This window comes from Streptopelia decaocto, assembly GCF_964273445.1.
Source record: "Streptopelia decaocto genome assembly, chromosome: 1".
Classification (NCBI taxonomy): domain Eukaryota; kingdom Metazoa; phylum Chordata; class Aves; order Columbiformes; family Columbidae; genus Streptopelia; species Streptopelia decaocto.
This window is the reverse complement of record NC_138663.1, coordinates 70037562-70062886: the sequence shown is the minus strand read 5'-3', so window position 1 is coordinate 70062886 and position 25325 is coordinate 70037562. Positions and strand designations below refer to the sequence as shown.

At 39.7% G+C, this 25325-nt stretch overlaps 1 protein-coding gene across 3 annotated transcripts in view; it reads left to right on the top strand.

Moving 5' to 3' along the window:
• Window positions 1–25325, top strand: part of FAR2 (fatty acyl-CoA reductase 2) — a 151347-nt gene that overhangs the window by 50906 nt on the left and 75116 nt on the right. For all 3 annotated transcript variants that reach the window (XM_082064750.1, XM_082064751.1, XM_082064749.1), the window contains exon 2: window positions 15259–15493. In XM_082064750.1, the coding sequence (XP_081920876.1) occupies window positions 15263–15493 (231 nt within the window). In that variant the 5' untranslated portion in view covers window positions 15259–15262. The remainder of the gene's footprint in view (window positions 1–15258; window positions 15494–25325) is intronic.

Genomic DNA, 25325 nt, shown 5'->3' with positions numbered 1-25325 from the left:
AAAAGCAAAAAAAGGTAGATCCAGGGACCTACAGGCCAGTCAGTCTCACCTCTGTACCCAGTAAGATCATGGAGCAGATCCTCCTGGAAACTATACTGAGGCATATGGAAAATAAGGAGATGATTGGTGACAGCCAACATGGCTTCACTAAGGGCAAATCATGGCTGATAAATCTGGTGGCCTTCTACGACAGGTTTACAGCATTACTGATGTAATTTAACTGGGCTTGTGCAAGGCATTTGACACTGTTCCATACAGCATCCTTGTTTCTGAATTGGAGAGACATGGATTTCACCGATGGACCACCTGATGGCTAAAGAATTGGGTGCATGGTTTCAGTCAACAGCTTGATGTCCAAGTGGAGAACAGCAAAGAGTACCATTCCTCAGAGGTCAGTTTAACTCTGCTTAACATCTTTGTCAATGAAAGGAGTAATGGGATTAAATGCACCCTTAGCAAATTTGACGATGACACCAGGCTGTGTGGTGTGGTTGACATTCTGGAGGGAAGGGATGCCATTCAGAAGGACCTGGACAGTCTTGAGAGGTAGGCCCATGCGAATCTCATGAAGTACAAGGCCAAATACAAGGTCCTGCACATGAGTCAGGGCAATCCCAAGCACAAATACAGGCTGGGCAGAGAATGGACTGTGAGCAGTCCTGAAGAAAAGGACTTGGGGGTGCTGGTTGATGAGAAGCTCAACATGAGCCAGCATCGTGCATTTGCAGCCCAGAAACCCAGCTGGATCCTGGGCTACGTTGAAAGAACTGTGACAGGTCGAAGGCAGTGATTGTCCCCCTCTACTCTGTTCTTGTGAGACCTCACCTGGAGTACTGTTTCAGCTCTATGGAATACAACATAAGAAAGGAATGGACCTATTGGAGTCCAAAGGAGGGCCATGAAGATGATCAGAGGGATGGAATATCCTATGAAGACAGGCTTAGAGAGTTGGGGTTGTTCAGGCTGGTGAAGAGAAGTCTCTAGGGAGACCTTGTAGCAGCCTGCTACTACCTAAAGGGGACGTACAAGGTAGTTGGAGAGAGGGACTTTTTACAAGAGCATGTAGTGATAGGACAAGGGTTAGTGACTTTAAACTGAGAGTAGATTGAGATTAGATATAAAGAAGAAATTCTTCACTATGAGGGTGGTGAGGCACAGGAACAGGATGCACAGAGAAGTTGTGGATGACTCATCTCTGGAAGTGTTCAAGGCCAGGCTGGATGGGGCTTTGAGCAACCCGGTCTAGTCAAAGGTTTCCCTGCCTATGGCAGGTGGGTTGGAACTAGATGATCTTTAATGTCCCTTCCAAGAGAAACCAAAAAAAAAAAAATTTTTTTTTTAGATTTACATATGTACATGATAGCAATGAAATGTCAATACTGCAACAACTATTTTGATAAAATCAATGCATCTTACAGCATATAAGGTCTTTCTTGCTGTTATGCTCTTTGGCTTGTCAAAGGGAGGTTACTTCTGATTCTTGTTATAGTACAACCTAAACAGTTTCAAAGACTTAAACATAACTCACAAAAAGAGAAGAAAAAGTGGCTGCTTGGCACTGCATCATTAGCTCTAATTCATTAACAGCCTCTGTGAATTGCCTTGCTTCTAATCATGGGAATAGTAAAATACACATATACTTTGTTTCTCTGGGGTATTTCAGAGATCATTAGTTAATGTGTATAAAGGAGGCTATGAGCAAATACACTAATACAATAAAAGATTTTTTAGCAGTGTAAGGGAGAGACAAACATTGCTATGCTGTCTTTGCTGTGACTGGCTCTGCTATATTACTGATTTACATACAGAATTTGAAAGAAAATATTTCCACTCTGGTGACTTCTTGGTGACCCAGCTGTAATCAGAGACCTGTTCTGACTGATGTTATTGCACTTGCATAGTTCCCATCCCAAAGGGCTAGGAATGGAGCAAATCTGTAGTCTCCACTGGAGACATATATGTTTCAGAATATTGCCTCTATCTTTATACTTTAAAACGGCATACTTAGAGTCACTTCACATTTGCGTTTTAGTTTTATTTCTATTTTCTCAGTCTGTTTATCCTAGTAGAAAAGGGAGAGATGTACTAATTAGAAGAGTCGGAATTCCTTAAAGCCATCTGGTGAGCATCAGAAGGTAGCAAAACTACCTCCTGAGAGGAGCTATACTCTTCAGAAATTAAGTAAAGATAATATTTAGTATCAAAAGTGCAATCGGTTGAATTATGAAAGATTTTGTGAACATGTTCTCAGTTAGTAGAATGAGTTCTGCTTCTTCATAGCTGGATTTCAAGTAAGGGAAGAGCTGATATGGGTAAAAGAAAAAGAATTTTGAATATATTTACAAGAGCAAATGAGACCATAGTTTCTGTGTTTTGTTGATACCTTCTTATGAACTGCACCTTTAAACTATATCTCAAAATATTATGGCAGTGGCTGTTAGATGTCAAGAAATGAGAGGCTCTCAGTCTGTTTCCTACTGAACTAGCTCCTGCTTGACAAAAGCCTACCTTCTCTGCAACCTTTGATTGGCATCCACGTTAGCAGTCTCCATTGCCAGCTAGCCACAGCATACCAGTTGGCAAATTCTATGAGAAATATAAATTTTCCAAGGCAAATGAGGTGACCCTTGTAAGTTGTTTTTCTTTCATTTCAGCTATTGGTCTCAGTCTTAAGGAAACTATTTTTTGGAAGAGTTCAGTTTCCATGTCATCAGTGTTGAAGATCACTAAGATATCACCCAGGAGTGATCTGGCTCAGTGCATTTAGAGATCACAGAACTATTCTAAGTTTTAAGCTGCTGTGAGTAATTCTGGACATAGCATGGTGAGGAAGTCTCTTGGATTTGTACACTCAGTTCACTGTGAGATGTGGGCCTACTGGTAGAAGCTGAATAAGAAGTTCTCCATAAACAGACTGACTCAGATACTAATCACAGAGTCCTACAAACTCTTCTATTTTCTGGTCTTTTGTTTTCTTTTATATATATATGTATATTTCTTTTTTTTTAGAGAAGCTACATTTTGCAGTCTCATCTTTCTGTTGGTAGAAGTTATCATCCAAGATATGTTCACCTGCAGCCTAACCATGTTCAGTAGATTTCCTTCAGTTTTTCATTTTGATCAAACACTGGTTTACTCCATCTGTTGAAAATCCTAGCACTTACCTTGGAGCTACTGATTAATACACACCACTTGTTTTCATATGGCTAGTGAATCTTCTGGCTTAGCTGGGCTTCTTCCGTATTCATCATCCAGATTTCCAGAGAAGGAGGCCTTCTTGCTCACACTGCCTACATGCTGTCTTTGTTGATCGTAAAGAAAAAAAACTTCCAAACTCTCAGGATGACATTTGCTGTTGGAAGGGGCAGAGGCAATACCAGTAATCTTGCTATGCCCATGTAGCCTTTGAAGCTTTCATTCCCTAGCCTCAAGCTATCCTACAGCCTTGGGAGGAGCAGAAGGAATTAGCTGTGAGTTCCAATTCCATGCTTCCCTTTTCTTACTAGAAACAATAGATTAAGGATTAAAGAAATTTGGAGTGCATCCCCACAGAGATAGTCAGGGAAAGTCTACCCAGAAGAGTCTACCCTCAAAGCAGAGGAAAAGTCTACCCAGAAGTAGACCCACCCTAGTACTGAGGTATAATGGGAGGCAGAAAGGTATCTGAATCTCTCTGAAGTGCCTTCTAGCTCACTGACTTCTGTTTTAAGAACTAGTATGCTTTATATTTTTTGCACATTATACCTATAAAACCTAAATTATTTTACTGTTGCGTTTCTTCAGCCTCTCTTCAGAAGTATGCAAGCTCCATACCGGTGTCTCTATGTCCCCCTCCCAATGCTCTATGTGTGGGTCCTTGTAGGAGAAAGTAGCCTCCTAGATTCTCCTTGCTGTGGTTTCTGTGCATTTTCAAAGGGAGAATGAGATGTTTATCAGTCCATCACATTTGCACAATGAGAGCCATGACATGGCAGCAACCTGCCAAACTGTGCAAGAGCAGGAGTTCTGCTATAGCTGCCTTAGCACATACTCTTACGCTGCCTGTGCAAGGTCATTATTTTAGTGCTAAGGACTGTGACAGCAAAATATGTCAGCGTATTGCGGTTCTGATTCAGGTAGTGCCAGAACTGTTTTCAGCAAAGCAGGGAATGCAGGGAATTACTGGAGAGCTGGTCACTGATTCTGATTTTCTCTCTTGCTGCAGAATAAGCCTGGTAGCAGCATGCAGTAAGCAGTGTAAAATTCCCTGTGAACTTCCTGGAACAAAATATGCTTTGGCTGCTCTTGATCCTGCTCTGTCTGCTGAGAACTTCACTTGACAGGAAAATTTTGCAGAGCAGAAGCCTCAACGGCTTCTGTCCTGTGTCAGTAGCTGGACAGAACAAATGAGACTGCTGCTGTTGTCTGATGGATTGCAAGGTGCCATCAAATGCTCTAAGCCTGAGCAATAGAGAGAAGTGGGAGAAAAAGAAAAAAAAAAATTGTATTTAGCCTGAGTTTTGATGCAATGATGAGGTAAAAGGCAAAACTATGTTATTCTTATTGATAATGCTCTCTTTTAGGTTTCATATAAAAAGAAGACTTTATGGTATCTTAAATCTTTGTTTTTGAAAACATCTGCCTGTGTTTATATATGCTTTCCTATGAAGTTGATAGTGTAAACTCTCACATCTTTCTGGTCATTCTTTTAAGAAGATTCATCTTGGAGGGAAATTTGCAAGCATTTTTGTGTTTCAGCCCCAACCAAGGCAAGTATAGGGTTCTAGGCTGAGCTTCTTAATAAAACCTGAATAAAAAATGCTCAGACTGCTGAGCTTAGCTTTCTATTGGAAAGAAAAATAATTACAGTTATTTAATTATCCTTAAATCTAAGTCCAAACACAGCAGGTATTTTTTTCCACTCTGTTAGATCTGAGATCTAAAGTGTGAAATTTCATTTTTAGCTTGCTGTCACAGGACTGCTAGAATAGTCACCACATTTTTCTCTTAAGCAGCATACACCATTCTACTGTATTATCTGGGGTTATCAAGAGGTTTCACTGACATGTGAAGAGCTTCTCAGCTGATAAGTAGTTTCTTCTGTCTTATAGGGAAGGTATTAGCAGATTTATCTGTTATGGAGGGCTGGAGGAAAAGGAATATTTGTTCTGTTACAACTTGTAAAAGTTTACAGTAAGAGGTATTCTTTAGCTACTATCATGTAAAAGATAGATGTGGTGTGATGACCCCCAAATGGTTGTAACTCAGGGAAAAAAGCAGTTAACAGATTGTTGCATCTACAATCTAAAAATGGTTTTCTATGCATGTATGTGTGTGTGCATGCACAAGTATATGCATACACAAGTATATGCATAGACATTACTAAAGAAAAGTCTGCTTCAGTGATAGCCTGTATGTTTGGGAAATCCAGACAGATTGGATGGGGACTCCCTCCCTCCCTCCCTTCCTCCCTTCCTCTCTCCCTCCTTTCCTTCCTCCCTCTCTCCCTCTCCCTCTCTCCCTCTCCCTCCCTCCCTCCCTCCGTCTCCTTCTTTCCTGTTATTCAGTCAATCTCGAACTATTTTGCATTTGGTTTGAAACTTATCTGCACTGGAGTACAAAGCTATTTATCTTTTCTATTTAGAGTTTCCACTGCAGTTAACTGTAAAAGAGTAGTAACACTAAGAAGGTAGCATGGCTTAGATAAGCATTTGTTTATCAAAAACATGGTCATTAAGGGGCCATCACTTTTACCACATTTCTGGTACATTGTACTCAGTTTCTTCACAGAATCACAGAATGTTAGGGATTGGAAGGGATAGGTTTTGTTATGAATACATATAAGTGCAGTTGCATTTTATTTCATTAAGACTTTTAAACTTTGTGTTTCTGTATTTACCTGGCAAGAGAGCTGAATGGAGTAGAAGAGGGAGAATTAGTGGTAAAGGAGGAATCAATCCCTCAGGAAGATAGTCTCTCCATCATTACATGACATAGATTTACTTACTGGATAATGCTCTACTTGGATCAATATTGCTTCTGACTCAAAATCTTGAATGAAGACCATTATGTTGTGACAGTGCCTTAAGAACATGGTTAACATGTATAATCACATGAATATTTGCATTGCTACTATCAATCACCGTTTGTTTTTGTTTGTTTGTTTAATTTGTTACAGAAATGCAGGCAGTTTTTAAATACTTTCAGTTTTACTTACCCAGTCTATTTTGGAGACATTAAGGGATGGTTTTCTATGAGTGCTGGAATGTGGAAATTGTCAGGGAGGTAGCAGTCCTGCTGCTGCTGCCCTTCACAACAGCTGTGCTAATTGGACTGTTCCAAAAATGAGGCTTGAAAAAAAAACACCAAAACACTTCAGCCTCCTATTAAACTCAAACTGTATGGAGGTATTGTTTAACTCAATCAATCATAGAACCATTTCAGTTGGAAAAGACCTTTAAGGTCATACAGTCCAACCAATAAACCTGAAGTTATTTAAAGGACTTTTAGATCTGGCACTTAAGGACATGGTTTAGTGGTGGACCTGGCAGTGTTAGGTTTAACGGTTGGACTTGATCTTAAAGGTCTTTTCAGCCACTCTTCCTCGAGCCTGTAGCACTGCCTGGGGTGGTTGTGACCCAAATGCAGGACCTGGCACTTGGCCTTCTTGAAACTTATATAACTGGCCTCAGGACATCGACCCAGCCGGTCCAGATCCTTCTGTAGAACCTTCCCATCCTCCAGCAGATCAACACTTTCACACAACTTGGTATCTCCAAATCCAACTCTTCCTACAAGTGCCATGAATTATAGTGCAACTATTTTTGATGAGGGGGAAGAACAAGTCATGGAAAAGGAGATAAAGTCTTTGAATACTGTGCTAAGACATGCTGGATGCTAATACAGAGTTATCAGCTGAGATCTCTAAAAGAAAACAATTGTGCCAGGCCACCCAGATATTGTAGAGAGATTTATAGACCTTTGACTTAATAACCAAGAAACTTGCCTTTTGCAATGGTAAGGTCCAGTGTGATTGGTGTACAACAGGTTTTGACTTAGAGGTTTGGGAGAGAGCTGCTGGTTGTAGAAATCCCAGTCACAGCTAAAAGAGAAAGAGCAAGGTGGTAAGAGCTATGAAGAGTGAACTGGTAGAAAGAGAAGGGGAAGGATTGCCTGCAGAAATGCTCTGATGTAGGATGTCTGCATTTATTTATGCTGAGACAAAGCAAAAACTCTTCTCGTCCTGATCTATGCACCCAAGCTTTGATTCTGTAACTTGCTCAATGTCTTTGCAACAACTAGATCTAAGTGAGTGCTGTTAAAAAGGGAGAGTCGGTACAGATGCTGACCCACGAGCCTGCAGAAGCTGCTCCTTTGATGTCTCTGGGAGCTGCTGTTCTTACCAGTAATTTAATTAAATAGGAGTGAGGCCAAATACATCCAGATTTGAGCTACTGAGAAATATTTGTTATTTAAAATCATGTATCATGCATATAGGCATATCCTTACCACAATTGCCCTGTCTTAGCTGTAAAATGCCTTATAGGCTTGGTTTCATCACTCGTAGAGAGAACATAGTGAGACTGAGAGAGACTAACAGGTTTCACTAAAAAATCGTAAGTCTTCTCCTGGGTTGTGTTACATCAGTGGCCCTTATGCTTCCTTCGTTCTTCTCTAATTCTTAACAGTGATCAGATGGTTTGGATTACGTAGGAGAGTCAGATGATTTGTGAAACTGTACAGATAATGCTTAAGCAATGACCAAATCTTGAAATGCAAGCTTTTGCCCTACATCTGACTCTTGTTCTGTGGGTAGATCTCTAGTCCAGAAGCCACAGCTCTCAGCGGTTTCCAAAGGATCGACAGCCTCTGTCCGCATGTCATGTAACGTTCAGTAGTTCACAGGATCTGAATGTGCACATTGCTCGTTGTCTCTAGGTCTTAATTATGCTGTCACACTGCACTGTCTCTTTAGATTTAACTGTCATAAATTGAAATGGGTTGAAAAACTGGTGTCATTTTTGAAGTCACGAAGGGTTTCTGGGAGTAACAGTTTCTCCTTGCTTGTCGCTACTTGGGTATGCTGTTATGGAATTGAGTCCCTACTGTTAGCAAACAAAAAATGATTTGAAATATATTAGCTGGAGAAAAGTGATTGAACCTTCAGGCTTCTAGCAACAACATTTATATTTGGTGTAAATTGCTTGGAGCAAAATCTCGTTTGTAAAGAGGATTATCATCAGGAGCTCATTCTGGCTGTAAATGTGCCCATCTTTGAATCACAAGATTTTATTTCTTTTTGCTGTATTAGCATCTATAGTGCCTATACAAAGGATGGATTATGACCTTCCTTTTAACTCTGTAGCTAAGTGAGAGAAGGTTTATCTTTGCCAGTTTGTTATTGTTGTTAGGTTGTTAGTGCTATTAAATAACTGCGGAAGTTTAGCAAACCATAAGGATCTTTTAATTTGTCCCTAGATTAGCCATTTTAGCATCCTCTTTGCTTCATCTTCTGCCATCGGTAAAATCTCCCCAATTTTTCCCAAACATAATGTACTACACAAATCTTGATGTGCCTAAAGTGCTTTGAAAATATGTTATGTAACTTCAGTGCACCGTTGTTAGTACTATATACTTGCTCATGTTAACAGTGCCATTGCCAAAAATGTTGTGTAGTGCTAAACTACAGCCCTTTTCCATTCTGAGTCACTGTTATTTGTTACTGAAAATGCAGAAAATACTTCAAATATAAAGGCTCCAGTCGAAGATAATTCATGTTAATCCCAGCTGAAACATTGGTCATTGCAGTGGAACCACCCTGACTGTGAGTTTGACCCAGTAAATCAAATAAATGGAGCTAAGTGTTGCTGAGGAGGCAGGAGTTAAGTCACTGTGATGAAAAGCAAGTCACTACTTCAACTATTGCTAGCGTGCATGGTGTGGGACTTTGCTCTGTGACTCTAAGACCATGGCATGCTCTATTACTTCCAAATGTCTTGGGGCTAAAAATAATCTGTGAAATCTCTGAAGCAAAGCCTGGTGCTCAACAAAACCTGACATCCATATAAAATGGCAGAGCATCCATCTCAAATGACAGAGCATGCACAACTAATGCACCTGCATATGCCCAAGATTTCACAGTGAATTGATGGATGCTGCTATATCCCATGTTTCTACTGCCAGCACATAAATGAAATACGTAGATGCTTATTGCATTTTCTTTTGTCGTTTTATACTTTAAGCATGGAATGGAGCATTTTGTTATTCCAGGAATCAGAAGGTTGGAAGTTGCTTTGTTTCAGACTGGACCTTGCTCCATAGGAGGTGGTGTGCAGATGTTGAACTTCCATCACTATTCCTGCCTCTTCAACCATGTACACACTCTCCCTGGATTATACTGATGTGCTTAAACCATACAATTGTTGTGTCTACATTAGCACTGGAGGAAAACTGCACTTTGTTCAAGTGTCCACCTCTATGGCCACCAAAGTAAAAAGATCAGGTTTTTGCTGCTACAGTCATAGTTGTGGAATTATCTACTTGCTGGTGGTTAACCAACAAGAAATTATCCACAAATGTTTTCAGGCAAAGAGCACATATTAGAAATAATTGCTTTTATATATTGTAATTACATGCATAGTTTGTGGAGTTTCAGTCACGCATTCGGGGGGGGGCGGATGGGGTGGTAAGAAAATAATTATATGAAGATACATTGTTCAGGCATCCCCAGTGTTCAATCCATTTTAAACTCCTAAAATAATTAACAGATTGAGGAGGCAAATGGATGAGATGGAGATTGAAATAGTCTGTGATTGCTTCTTCCAACCTGTACGAGTTCTCTGAAATGACAGAGGAATTTTTCTTTCTCTGCATGTCCCAGGTTAATTATGACTCTTCCAGAATCCTGATTAAAGAAACTGTCATATGTATGATTGGATATTTGTACCCAAGATTAAAAATTTATATTCAGAAAGTGGCCAAAAATTATTTTGTCTCTTGCTATGTATAGCTCTGTTCCAAAAAGCTATTTGTCATTAATCGTAATTTTAGTTGAAGCTGGTTCATTACATTTAATATGACGTCTAAATGGCTGACCCTCCTGTTTACAGGAATTAAATGCCTGCATAAAGTTGTGAAAACACATTAGATGTGAGGAAACTCATCAAAACCAGACTAAGCAGGAGATGCCAGAGAGGCCATTTGTGATCTAAATGTATAGTTACAGGCATAGGGTCCTTTACTCTTGCACAAAACTAAATCTCTTTTCCTTTTTGCTTTTTTTCTTTCTTTTTCATTTTGTGCTGTTGAATTGGAAAGGCAAATAACAGATAAGCTTTTGCAATGGCCACTGTTCCAGTTGAACAGAGCATGGTAATCTTATTAGTGGTCCAAACTGTAGTGAAATATTAACCTGCTATAGTGTACCCATCCTTCAGTGCTCATGTTGCATTTTGGCATTTCTTGTTAACACCCTGCAGCCATGGAGCTGTTCTGGGCAGCAGCAGTAGCAACAGTCAGTGAGGTTCAGATGTATATTTCCCCTTCCATTGCTATTGGCTTTGATAGCAGTCTAACTCTAGGCATTGCACCATTGTAGTCTGAAGGCAGATTTGGGATCATTGAAGTATGTGGAAATTGAGCACAGTGTATTAGTTGTTGTATTAGTATTAGTGTATTAGTGTGTTAGTTGTTGTCAGGTCAATTGTGTCTGCTCTCCGTGGGGGAAGGCCCTGCTTTACTCTTCTCTTCGGGCTATGAAGGTTTTCTTTTGCAGGAGCAAAACATTAGGTTGGTAGCATTCCTACCCTTCCGTTTGTCCTTTGGCACAAACTGTGACTTTGTAACACAGCGCTGCAGATCGTCCTTTATAACTGATCCAGAGGAGACTGTCACAGGTGCCAGTAACAGAGCTTTACCCTTAAAACATCATGTGTACTTGTGTCTGCAGAGATACTCAGTCTGATTCCTGGCTGGCTGTCCAAAAGGTGGGTTTTTTTTTCACAGTATGGTTAGAGATGAGTCAGCATCAGTGAGACATATGCTGCTGCAAAGATGCTGTGTTCAGTAATTCAGATGGCATCAGCGATTACTTTCCTGCTCTGATTAGTGCCTAAACCATCAGATTTCCATGTAATTACTCACTTGAATTGGGCTTCAAGAAGCCCTTGTGTGAGCTTTTCTCCACCGTTCAGTGGCTTTTTCTCCTACAGTCAGTTTTGGAAGAGACAGAAACCTCAGGCTCTGAAATAACCATTGTCCTTCTTCATCTCAATAAGGGTCAACTCACTACAACTGCTGACCATAGTTCAGACTTTGAATAGTTTTCTCTTACCATACATTGCAGCTTAGTTGACTGGGAAATAGTTAATGTTTGGTATTGCCTCTTTATTCCTTGAAATGAAAAGCCAAATATAAGTTTCTGCAGGAAACATTTTTTTTTTCATTTGACTAGGTGTAAAAGGTCAAAAAGGAATGTATACTTCTTTGTATTTTGAGGTGGATATCCAAAGGGGCATTACTCAGCAGGCATCACTTGGATGACACCCTTTGACTGCAGAAATCCTCTTGTTCCTTAAAATCTCCATAACTTCTTCAGTGTTTTCTCTACAAAGGCCATGCAAAATCAATTAAAACAGAGAAAAATAAATTCTGTTATCCCACTCTTAAAACTATAAAAGCCAAAGAGGGTTCTGAAAAATAAAGAAGTCAATATTCCCTAAGTTGAAAAGAAAATATCTTGGCAATCCTGAATATAAACTGGAATCTACTTTTTAATTTGGAAGGTAGTAAAAGCCTCTTTAAATTTACTTGTGGAGATTCAGGGATCTGTCTGAATACAGCAGATTGAAGCATTGTGGCTTTTGTATCATGATCTCAAAACATCAATTTGTTTGTGCACATTAAACAAATAAACAGATTTTCATTAGCATGGCATCAAATGGGTACAAGGTTATTGTATTTTCTTAAAAAGCTGACTTAGGAAAGGACAAAAAGAAATACTGCAAGGACACACAAATCTGATCCTGTAATAAGAAAAACCCATCTCATTCCTCATGGCCTTTCATTGTGGATGGGGCCCTGAGCAACCTGATCCAACACTGAAACTGGCCTTATGAACTATATGCTGCCTGAGCTGGAGTGCCTTATTATAGAAAAGAGAAAGTACGTGGCTTTCTTTACCTTTTCTTTTAACCCTATAGGGTTAGGTCAGTAATTAAGAGGAACAGCAGATTGCCTTTGAAGTTCAGTTTTCTGTTTCTGTATTTCATGTTTCCATTGTTTCCATTCTGATATAATCAGAATTGTTTGAGAGGTGCAATTGTTTTCCTGACTTCTCTTGGAGTCAAATGTTCAAAATGGTCTCGGACTACATGGGGGAAAGCTATCAGTTATATATGTGTGGTCCTTACCAGGATTACTTAATGAAATCTGGGCTGCATGGCCAATCTTTGGGACACTATAAAGTAGTGTGTCATGTATTGTTTGGTTTTGTTTTGGTTTTGTGGTTTTTACTGTTCTAGTAGGCATCGAATATCTGGCCAAAACAAATGAAGCCCCATATGGATAACCTAAACAGAGAACCCAAATAAAACAACATGATAAACTGATGTCCACATTTTGAAATCTTAACAGTTATTTTTGAAGTAGTCTACAACTATAATGCAAAGCACTAATGTTTAGTGGTGCAGGTTGGAAATATGGTGTACTACTGAAGTGTGAGAAGGAGAGTAATGCCCATTAAACACTATGGGTAACCTCCAAGTCTGTGGTGGAAAGTACTTTATAAAGATACGATTTTTCTAGCAGAATATTAGGTGAATTTAGGTAGATATGATCTTCTAAATACAAGTTCAAAGCAAGTAACCAGTGACTGGAAGGAGTCTTATATTTAGTCTTTTTGTTTCCTTATAATTTGTATGGCCTTTAGTGACTAAGGATTTCTCTTATTAATTTTTCTGCTTTGCAGAGCATGTGTTGTACCAAAATACTTAAGTTTTTTGTCACCTCCATCTTCATCTGACCAAACTAGTATCTACTTTTGGACTCACACACCTTTTCACACACTTCCAGATTCTGCAAGTTCCCATCTTCTGATACCACTCAGGTTTTCCGAAGCTGAATGAGATGTAACATTTTATTATAAATAAGTGAATTATCTAATAGTTTAACCTGTTTGTTTAACTTCCCAAGTGGCCGGTTCTTTGATAAGAACAGGTTTTTAATAGTCTTAAATGAGCCTCTTACAGTCATTTAAATTGTGATGTAGGTCATATCTGAAAGTAGGCTAATACCTGAATTCACTGAGCCAGAATACCCACAGCTATTAATTTATAAAATACTGTCCTTCAGAAGTTATCCTGCTTGACCCACTTTCTAAATTGCATGGCACACCTAATGATTCATTACAGATAAAGAAATTTTGGAGTTTTAATTTGCTTGATGCAATGTACTGCATTGCAGTCCCAGGCAGCACTGAGAAAGAACAACAACATTCTGTTGGGCATGAGTCTCTTGTTTATGTGTCTGGGCTATAGCCCTTTAGAAATATACATTCAATGTTTCCATGCATCAGTACAATGATTGTGAAAACTGCCAGATTGGTAGAAATGAAAAGCGAGTTCTGGATAGATGTATCAGCTGTAGACCCACATAATAACAGCACATGAACACAGACTGTGGATTACTTTTCACTGTTGTGAGTGGCATTGCCTTGGGGATCGCAGTCCACCTAAGCACATTGCTGACCGTGGTCAATTTTCTGGAGTAAGATATCTCACTACACCCTGAGGAGGACGTGCACTGTAGTACAAGCTGTATTTCTCTCGTGATCCCATGTGGTGGAAGGAATTTTAGCTGCCATCACATGTAGCCAGGGCTCTTATAGTACTTTAAACTCTTTGTTGCTGTTCCTTTGTGTTGGTCCAAACCAAGGACTCATTATATGATTCTGTATGAAGGCTTGCAGTTTTTGCTCTAGCTTAGGCTGCTTCACTGTCCCTGAATGGTTTATTAGGTTTCAGAAATACAAAAGGTTTGGTGACAACAGGGGATCTTGGCAGACTGCAAAAATGCAGCAAATGCTGTGTTTCTGTTTTGGTGTATTTGCATTTTATTAGTATGCAGTTGACTCATGTTGAGAAACTGGAAATGGCCAACAGTGTCTCTGAAGCTTCTGCAAGAAGAGAAGTTTTTTTGGAGTACCTGACAGTATTCCACTATTTTTGTTTCTTTTTGTCTCAAATTTAGTAGGCTTTTTTTCCAAGACATCTATTTGTATTTTACATGAGCATTTCCCTTGCAATAGAAGTGGTCTATGTATGATTGGATCTGCAGCATTCCAAGATAGGAGGGTACTTTTCCTTCAGTTTGTCTGAGAGAAGAACTATTCTAGAAGCATTCATTCCAGCCTTGTTTGTTATTTAAAAAACTTAGGAGTTTGAACTAGGATGGCTGGGGACATGTAGGCCTGAAACCATTGTATCTAATTAAAATACTTAACTGGGACACTTCATATGGGAACCTAGTAATGTCAGCCCCCTTGTATAGTAAATGGATCTCCAAAGGTTCAAACCTAAACTCTCCAGAGAAACCATGTGACATCTATGCTCCTTTGAGTTAAGTGGGATGAATTTTGGCCTTAACAGCCAAAATGGTGGTGACCTACACAGAGGACCATGGTATTGCAGTCTTGCAGAGCAATGTCATTGCACTGTATCTTCCATGATGAGGAGCTTTCTTCATGGATTTATTCCAAGCCAAGACAACAGGAAAAGATTGAGTACGCTGCTGAGTGATGGCAGACAAGATCTTGAACTGCTTGGCATGGTGGAATTAAGGTGCAAACCACAGCATTTGTATCTGTAGCGTCTGTGAGAAGATCTGTTTCTACTTTGTCTTGTAGGGATAACTGCTTATCATCATGGTTACCAATTCACAGTGTATGAGATAAATGCTGTTCAACACAGCAGTGAGCATCTACTGGTAGGAGTCTTGGACAGCAAAAGCTTTGTTCTAAACTGTGACTGCTGGGTGCAGCCGTGTTAAAATACGGAGGATAAGGCTGAGCTCAATTTTTTTTAAGCTTCTCAGGTTAACATTTTTAATTTTGGGGGTTATTTTTGTAATGAAGGTTTTAAAAAGAAATCATCCTTAGAATTAGCATTGACTGAACTAATGTGAGCTGACATAGCAGATTGGGAAATGTTATCTCAGTTACCAAATAACTGATCCATGTCTTGACTCAAAGGCCTTCAAAGCTTTATTTCTGCATCTTCTCAGGTACATGCTGCAGGAAGTTAAAGGAAAGGAAGAACAAGAAAGCACCATGTCTTCAGTCTCAGCTTATTACAATGGAAAGACGGTACTTATCACGGGAGCTACAGGTTTCATGGGCAAAGTACTGGTGGAAAAGCTTCTGCGCTCCAGCCCTGAGGTGAAAGCAGTTTATATACTTGTCAGGCCAAAGGCTGGACAATCAATGCAAGAGAGAGTGGCCAATATGTTGAAATGCAAGGTAAGTTTCTAAACTTTATCCTAGAGTTTAATCTGAAATCCATTTAGTGGGGTGAAGAAGAGGACTTCCGTTATACTCAATTCATGAAGAACAAAATACCATCTTCTGCTGTAACTGTTGTATATTTTTGTTGTGTCTAATACAAACAAAACATGGTACATGAATGAACCTGAATTTGTCTGATGTTGATAGGTGATGCAGGATATTGCACTGTGGTGATGTGATCCTTTTTCTTCATTTCTGCATTGTTGTTTGTTGAGAATTATTTTTTTCCAAAAACATGTTACCCTAGCAAATTTCCTCTTTTCAAGAAGAGAAGCATTTTGCTTTCCTGAACTCTTTTCCTTCCCTCACTTTCGAAAGTTAATGTTCAAACATTAGCCTTCAAAAATAAAACTGAGTGTGAGACCATCACACTCATCCTTGCTCTTTTTGGGGCCTTAAATTCATTTCATAAGACAAAGTGTAGTAGCAAGGTATAGTGGGCTGTGTTTTACTATAGTACAACTGGGCATCTGCCATCTTCTTATGTTAGCTCCAGTTAGAACAGACTAGGCTAGACTAGACTAGAATAGTTGCAGTTGAAAGGCACTTAAAGCAATCATCTGGTCCAACTGCCTAACAAATTCAGGGCTGACCAAAAGTTAAAGCATGTTATTAAGTGTATTGTCCAAATGCCTCTTAAACACTGACAGGTTTGGGACATCACCCACCTCTCTAAGAAGCCTGTTGCAGTGTTTGACCAGCCTCTCAGTAAAGAAATGCTTCCTAATGTCCAGTGTAAACCTCCCTTGGTGCAGCTTTGAACCATTCCTACATGTCCTGTCACACCAGGGAGAAGAATTCAGTACCTCCTCTCCGCATCCCCTCCTCAGGATTCTCTGGAGAGCCATGAAGTTGCCCCTCAGCCTCCTTTTCTCCAAACTAGACAAGCCCAAAGTCTTTGGCTGCTCCTAATGGCAAATGGCTTCCCGGCCTTCCACCAGCTTTGTTGCCCTCCTCTGGACGCATTCAGAGACCTTTGCATCCTTTTTAAATTGTAGGCCCCAGACCTGTCCATGCTCAAGGTGAGGTCACACCAGTGCTGAATACAGCAGGATAATCACCTCTTTTTAGCAGCTTGTTATGCTGTGTTTGGTGCACCCCAGGGTGCCATTTGCTCTCTTGGCTGCCAGGGACACTGCTGACTCATATTGAGCCTCCTATCAACCAGCACCCCCAGGTCCTTTTCTGTAGGGCTGCTCTCCAGCTGCTCCTCTCCCAGTTTATACTTATGCCTGGCATTACTCTATCCTAGGCACAGAATCCAGCATTTCAACTTGTTAAATTTCATCCCATTAATCATTGTCAAGTGCTCCAATCTATCTGGATCCCTCTGCAAATCCTCTTGTCTCTCAGGAGAGTCAACAGAACCTCCCAGTTTGGTGTCATCAGCAACCTGGCTAATGGTACCTTCAACTCCTGCATCCAGATTATTGATAAATATATTAAATAGTACTGGCCCTAGAATTGAACCTGAAAGAACACTGCCTTAGTTATGAAATTATAAAATACTGTTGTATTTGGAAAATATGTTTTCCAAAGTTACTTGCAGGAGAACAGAAAAGCTAAGTCAGCTCTGTGAGTTGAAGAACAGACCTATATGAACTCCACCTGTGTTACTTGTTTCTATTGAGCTTTTAGCTTGCTGTTCCGGTGAGGAAAATCTGATCTTCAGTGTCAAGAAGGATGTCAAAGCCCTTGACTGTACTGAATGTAAAGACTTGTATGGAGACACTGCTATATATAGTGGATTTGGTTTGAGGACCTCTAGGTCCTTGGGAGCTTAGGGCAGTGGTGAACACATTAACTTGATCAGACTCCACCAGTACCAGAGTTCAAGAGAATGCTTCCTGCTAGTGGGAATTAGTACATAGCTGATGTGAAATGAGGGGAGGGGACAGAGCTGGCCCTAGTAGACAAGGAATTACTTGGAATTAATCAGAGAATGGTCAACACTTCTTTAGAGTATCAGTCTAAAACTTTGAAGAAGACTTGACTGGAAAAGTACTCCTATTTCTAGTGGAGCAAAGGTAGAATAGGGCTATATATAACTGAGGGACAAGCTGGTGTGAGAGAAGGCATGCATTTTTTCTTCCTAAAAGTTTTAAGGCACCAAGCTAGAAAAATCTTAAGTATGTCCAACAACAGAGTTTGATTTTTTGGTGTGTTTTCAACAGAGAGTAGGTTATTTTCCTGTTCAGAAAAAAATTGTAAGTGATATAAAAGGGAACCATGACATTGGCTGCTTTTTGTATGTCTGTCAAGTGTAAATTTTTTCATTACTTTTTCTTTCAATTAACATTTTTTTTTATATTTCTACAGCTTGCATAATTGAAAACTGTGGGTATGGTTTTCATCATCAAAAAACAAAATTCCAAATGTGGTGTGTTTGCATGGGTTTTTTGTTTTTAAAAACAAGCAAACAACAAAACAAAACAACTATTTATGGATCTTTTTATTCCGTGCTTCAGAACACGACAAACTGAGCTGCTTTTTGAGGCTTCTATAAGCTTTGTTTGCACTTTCTCTATAAATATTACTGACTTATCTCTTCAGTTGGCCAGCACAGTTTGGTGTTGTTAGCTCTAGGTGAGGTTCCCTGGCACCTATTTTATTGTGGCAACTGTACTGGATGTACTCTTTATTTCCTACTATGTGTCAACAGTTTTAGACATGCCAACAGCAAACAGGACTTGGTCACCTCTCCTTGAACTTTTGGCAGCCTGCTTCAATGTGTTTCAAGTGAACAAAAGAAGGAGGCAAGTCTCTAAGTTAGGTTTCTGCAGCCTTGAAAGGAAAAAAAAATAGGGGTATTCTCACAGTTCACTCAGGTGCCTCAAGGAAGTAGGTGCTTTTTTGATGCTGTTCTTTTAAAAATAAAGCAAAAATATTTCTCTAAGGCAGAAACCTAACTCTTCAAAGGTGCCCAGGGGAGTGGTTGAGTCACCAACCCTAGAGGTATTTAGAAAATGTGTAGATGTGGTGCTTAGGGGTATGGTTTATTGGTACACTTGGCAGTGTTGCGTTAATGGTTGGAGTCAATGATCTGAAAGTTCTTTTTCAACTGAAATGATTCTATGATTTGCATTTGACAATCCTGATCATAATAGCTGATGAAGCATGCATATATTTGAGTAAGCACAAGAAACTTCAGAATAAAATCCCTTATGTTCCTTACATGTACATATATAGTTTCTAATCTCTACTGCATAATTATTCTTTTCCCCCATGGACTGTTGGATTTAATGCAATACAGTATTTGTATCTGATTTTAGGAGAAAATACTTTATTTCTACTTTTGTATTATACCCGATACAATCTTCATTATTGACAAATCATATATTCACTTTGAAAGTAGCTCTTTCTTCTTTTACATTATTCCTTGACACAGTATTATCCTCTGGAATTTCTCATTTTCACATCTAGAAGGGCAGTTTCCCAAGAACGAGGGAAATAGAGAAAAACAGGTTAGCAGCTTTTAAATATTCTAAACAAACCCATAAAAATAGTATTTGGGATGAAATAAAATGAAAGCAGAGAAGTAGAGGGACAGGAATTAGTTATACTGCATAATGCTTAGGTTCTTCAAGTCAGGTCATCTAGGGACTCTGATTTTTGGTAGTACTTAATATTTTGAAGGAAATTGCCTAACATTTTTGAACTCTCTTTATATATCTCCGTGAAATTTTTGTGATTTCTGTCATATCTACAGGGGTTTAAACTGAGATGTCACATTTGTGAACTGTCTTGTTCACAATGTGTATATGTGAATACTCTGGGAGATGACTACTGCTAAACAAAAAGGCAATTTTAAGCCATGAAAGGGTGATGAAGTGTGAAGGAGCAAAATGTCTTTGTTTGCACTTTAAAAATATTTCTTATCTGGAATTTTTAAAGTTCTGAATCCAATAGAAAGAGTAAAATGTAAAAAACAATGTGGGCATAAATTAGAATTCTTCCACTGCATTCTGGAGCAGCTGTCATTGAAGTGTAATATAATGCTGCTTTTTCTCAGATCTCGTAAGATTAGTTTTACATGAAGATGACTTATTGTATTAATATAGAACATATAATGAACAGATACACAATTATTTCAGCATCAACTCCAAAATGAATTTGTGCATTTAGGAATGTGTGGCTCATGGTGACCTTGCCTATTTATGAAAGGAGATGTTCTATTTTCCAGCAGCTGATCCCTAAGGAAATCAACCTATTACCCTGTGCTTAATGAAATGCCATGTCTGCATGGGACAGAGCGCAGGTCTTACAAAAAAAAACCTCATGTATTGGTATTTGCTTCACCCTGGATGTGTCCATAAGTGTGGATCACAAGGCAAAGCTTGACAGTGCTGTTTACTGATTAGTGGATGGGAGGTAGGGAATTTTTTTCAAGTATTTTTTGTTGTCTGATTTCCCTGTGTGCAGAAATAAACAGAAATGCTTGGAGGGGTTGTCTCAGATTCCCTGGAGAGCAGTTACTGGGCTAACGCTGAGTCACTGGTTGTAGCTTTCGCATTGTGCCTGGGAGAGCAGAGCTTTCTCCATGCCCTGTATGAAGTGAACCAAGGCTGCTTGCTGCTGCCAGGCTGTTTCACAGATCTGTTTGTTCAGTGCTCCTAATTAGAAAGATCAGTCAAAGTGGGGAGTGAAAAGGATTCTCATTAAAGTCTCTGATAATTCAGAGAGAAAATGGGGAGGCTGTGAGGCTACAGAAAATGGGGAGGCTGTGAGGCTACAGAAAATGGGGAGTAGATATTGCTGTGTATGACCAGAAGTTCTGTAAAATGCTATTGCATTTTCATATCCACACAAAGTTAACTCTTATGGTTAAGTGGATGGTACAGATAGACCTTCTTCTCTCCCCTGCAAAGCTTTGTCTGGAACTACATATGATGATGGAACTGACCACTGAAAACAACAGAATTCCAATATTATCAGACACCTTTGCCTCTTCAGTATTTCTTTGCCAAGTGTGCTATGCACATCAGCAAATATACAGAAAGACGCTCTGTCTGCCTCATAAATTTCACTAAATCATGCCAGGTATCTCTTTTTCCACTACCCTTGACTATCCCTTTCTCCGCTCCCTCACTCATGGGTCTTGCTTATCACCACGAGCAGTAAACGTTCTCCATGCCAAACCAGTGCAGTGACACTCCCTCTGGAACAGTGTTCCCTAAATCTGCTGTGCCCACTGTCATAGTGCATGGATCACTGCCTGGATCAGAGTTATGAGGTTTTTTTGGTTGATGGAACAGGACCCCACTCATTCATTAAGACATCTGGAAATGGCTAATTGAAGAGAAATAGAACTGATGTTTTCTGGTTTGTTATTTATTTAGATATTCCTCACTTTTGTCAGTAGATTATCAGAAATAATTCTGGTATTTGTGTACCAAAGGAACAAGTCTGTCATTAAAAAAAGAAAACGTTTCTTACTTGACCCCATGATTTGTAAACCATGTGGTAGAGAAGAGCTAAATCTTAAGGGCAGTAACATAATTGACACGAATGCAGGCAACTGGCTCGAAACATTCTGTACCTCTTTCTGAAGTTAACACCATCTGTTGCCTTGTTCCATTTCACTTCTTTCGCTTCTCCAATTTGTGTTTCTGTTTGAAGAAGTCTGGTAAGGTTTTGCTTTATATATTAGCAGCTAATAGCCTGCTTCCTACAGCAGAAGGCAGGGCCAAAAAGACAGCTGATGCTTCTAGCAAGATAATCTTCCACAGTAGATGGGAAAGAAGCCACCATTAGTCCTGAGCACAAGACTCACTCACATGCCCCTGGTGTCACTTTCTGCTGTTGGAGGTTTGCAGCCCTGCTGTTGCTGCTCCTTGGCTCTAGGCTCTGCTGGAACATGGGCATTTGGAACAAGCTACTTGCAATGTCCTTGTCTTTTCTGGGTGCTGCGCCAAAGCTTCAGCCTTATATGTCAACAACTCCTCCTTATTTGATAGACATCCAACCCATGACTCAGGGTGCAGAATCTCACCAGGCTTTCAGCTAAGCTGGGAGACCTGGCAACCCTACCTACTCTTTTGTCTGTTCTGCATGCAAAGGCATGCCTACCAGAAGGCTAATGGAGAAGCTGAAATGGAGAGCTGAAGAGCACCAAGGCCCATCAGTTAGCATCACCAGAACTTTGTTTCCTACACCTCCTTTCTCCTTTGCATTTGCAGGGTTGTCAGCACAGACTGCATTCTGCAGAAGACCTGGAAGTGCAGCTAGGTGGAAATGGCAGGGATTTTTTTTTTAATGCATACTCAGATGTTAGAGGAGAAACCACGGTAAGAGGAATGGGGAAGAAAAGGTGGTGGCTGAAATTGTGTCCTCCATTGCATGTCAAATAAATTCAAGCCGCAACCTGCTGAGGAAGAAAGAATGTCTTTACGTGACTGAGGCAATTTCCAGAGAAAATGGGCTCATTGCAGAGTTTCATAGTCATAATGCAGTTTCAGTCAGTACTTAGAATACATGGATGCTGCACAGTAATTTGGAATTTCTCCACACACTGAGTAAGTTGATTATTGATGCATTCAGAGTTATGGATTTAGAACAACACTAAATCTCCTTTGCTGTGTGTGTTTATTTACATTTATATATGACTAATGGCAGTATTAGAAATAATAACTGTACTTTTCTGTATATAATGTATTTCTTTGCTAAAAATTTCCAATGTGTCTGGTGAGCCTGATTCATCTTTGCAGACTGATTCCCTTTGGGATACTTTAATTTAGAAATGTTAGAAATGGAGCACCTCAGATCAACAGTCATTTTGAAAACACTTGCATATTTGAAAATGCTTTGCTGTGTCTATACCCCACTTTTTAGGACCATAAATTGGTTCTGTAATATTCTATGTACACATAAAAGCAGGCATGAAAAAAATGTGGGGACGTATCTGTACACCGTTCACACAAGATGAGCCATCATTTTTTTACTGAAGCTGGAGAGAAAATGTGGGTGACTGGATTGTCATGCAAATTAGACATCCAGAGACAGAGAGAAGAAGCAGTTAAATAATGAGTTAGTGATATTACTGAATAAAGGACTAATGTTTTGGCTATCAGATGTTACAATGAACTTCAAGACAATCAAAAGGAGAGACGTCAGCTAAGTTCAAAGATGGCAGAGAGAGAGAGTGAAATGGGTCAGGAACAGCAGAGTAAGGAAATAAGTTTATGACAGAATGGTGACAACAGTGGAAATCTTAGTAATGGAGGATAAACTGTGCCGACTCAGAAGATAAAAGGACTAATAAAAGGCTGCAGTAATGTGAAAACAGGAAGAGATCCTGAAGAAAAAAATAGAGGAAAAAAAAAAAAAGAAGACAGCAGATATGCAGAGGCTATCAGAGATAACATTTGGAAACCGTCTTTTCTGGTATTGATATATGATAAATTTTATTTGCCTTCTGTTGGCATTCAGGAGCCATAGCTATGCAAGCACAGATCTTTGTCCAAAAAGTCTTTCAAACTGAATGAAAAGCCTGGTAAGATCATGAGCAGAAAGGACAGAAGTAGTCCAGGTGATCAAAGAGCCCATCCGAATGTATCAACACCATGACTTTCGAATTATAAAAAGGATTATGCCTGATTTACAGTCAAAACCCTTGTGTCTGTCATATAGCCCTGTTGAATTCTTCATTTCTCCTGTATCAAGGTGATCAGATGATGTTTTCCTGCTTATCCCAAATTTTGCTAAATATATTAATCTTCATTAAGCTTTTAGGAGCATGGGAGAGGAGTTGTTAGGCCTCATTTAAGACAGTCTGTAACAGAAGTCTTTAATCTTTCACTTAGATATTACTCTTTTTTTTTTTTTTTCCCCACATGGTCATTTATTTAAATGGCAAAGTAATTTGTTGATCACTATCTGTTGAACTACACAGAGGTTATTCTCTACCCCTCAGTCCTAACTGTGTTGCAGAACAGAAGAGGTTAAGTATGAAAACTGCCCATCCTGTTCTCTCTTCTGTGCAGTTCCTTGAAGGCATGCAGCACTAATTTTTTATTTTGCAGAACAAGCTCTAAACTCTTTCTTCTTCCTTTGGCCAGTTGAATTGTTCATTTCCCTCTTGCTCTCTGCCTGTGTCATGACATCATGTAGACATCCCTGTGGCCTGAGTAATTCTTTGTTCCTCCCAGCCACCAATATCAAGAGTCTGAAAGAGGTACTGTTCTCCATTTTCAGGGAAAATAAAGTCTCTTTCTTGTCTTCTAATTAAGATCAGTCTTAGATACTGTCAGAGTACAGTAGCTATTCCCAGGAATTTCATCTGTTATTTTAATCAATAGGGAATATGACAAAACCTCTGTAGTGTCCTTTATTACATAAAAAATAATTCAATTCACTGCAGTTTCAGCTAGTTTTTAATAAGCTTGAAAATGCAAATCTCTTTCCTTTCTAACTTGTTTACACATTCCTATCTTTGCCCCTTTTTGCAGCATCACAGAATTGCTGAGGTTGGCATGGACCTCTGGAGATTGTCTAGTCCAACCTCCTGCTCAGAGCAGGTCAGGTAGAGCCATTTGCCCAGGACCATGTCCAGCTGGGTTTTGAACCCCAGAGGAGGGAGACTCAACTGTTCTTCATAAGACTTGTGCTCCAGACCCTTCACAAAGGCATTTCCCACTGGGAGAAGCTGGGTCCCTTATTACATGGCTTCTTCTTGTACTCCTGCTTTAATCTCTCTGTGAAGCGTCACGCTCTAGGCACTTGCAGATGCAGTTCTCTGACGTTATCGAAATGTTTCCTGCTGATGTTGTCCCTTAAAAGCAGAATTCACAGTACCTAGAAGCTCTAGGAAGGATTATGACCTGATTGTGTGGTGCATTGTCTTTTTTTTACAAGTGATACTGCTGAAATACAGACGAGCTTTGAGGTCTGCCGTTTGTCTACTGGTCACAAGCTCTGCTAGGTGGTGCAGAATACAAACCTCAGTTTTGTCACTGCCAAGGAGTGTTCACAGCTTAATGCTCCAGCTATACAAACTGTCTTTGGTACTTCAGCTCCTGGGGGTATTTGCAGTAGTAAAGTCAACTTGTGTTTCTTTATTTTTTAAATTAGACTGCAATTCTCAGTTTACTCCAGTTATACATTACTTGGAATAGTTACACAATAAATCACAATGAAATTAAGATTGTTTAATTGACATAAAATACTAAATGAAAAACAAGGAGATAGTGTTAAATGAAAATATAGAAGCAAGGTGAATTATTCTCAAATGAGCAATTTATTGAAGGCAAAAGAGCTTCAGATATCATTTCAAGAGTGCTTCTTTCATTTTATGAACTAAAATGTTTTGGTGTCAAAACCCGACACATAAGATTCCTCATCTTTCATTCTAAACAGCTCTTAGAGGTGTTGATGTGGCACATTCACTGGGACCAGCAGAATTACAGTAACACCGATGCTTGTCCAGGCACTCAAGCACTTGCAAGACAAACCCAGCATGAAGTATGGTGGCCCATCATCATTGCCTGACCCGAGGCCACCTGCTTGGCAGCAGCTGCCATCTCAGCAGAGTGCTGCTTTGCCACCCTACTGTGCAGGAACTCTATTTCTCTCACCAGTCTCTTATCACAAGCTGCGTGTGATCTTTGCTGGGTGCATACACAGAAAATATGTCTTGTGCAAAGGGTCAAGCAAGATCTCTGCCTGAAGGTCAGCTTTCTATACACCTACTTGCTCAGCTGCAAGAGGGAGTTAATGGTTTCTGTCTTGCATGTCATTCTACACAAATACCCACCACCCGCAGAATGATATGTAAAGTTGGCCTTCATTT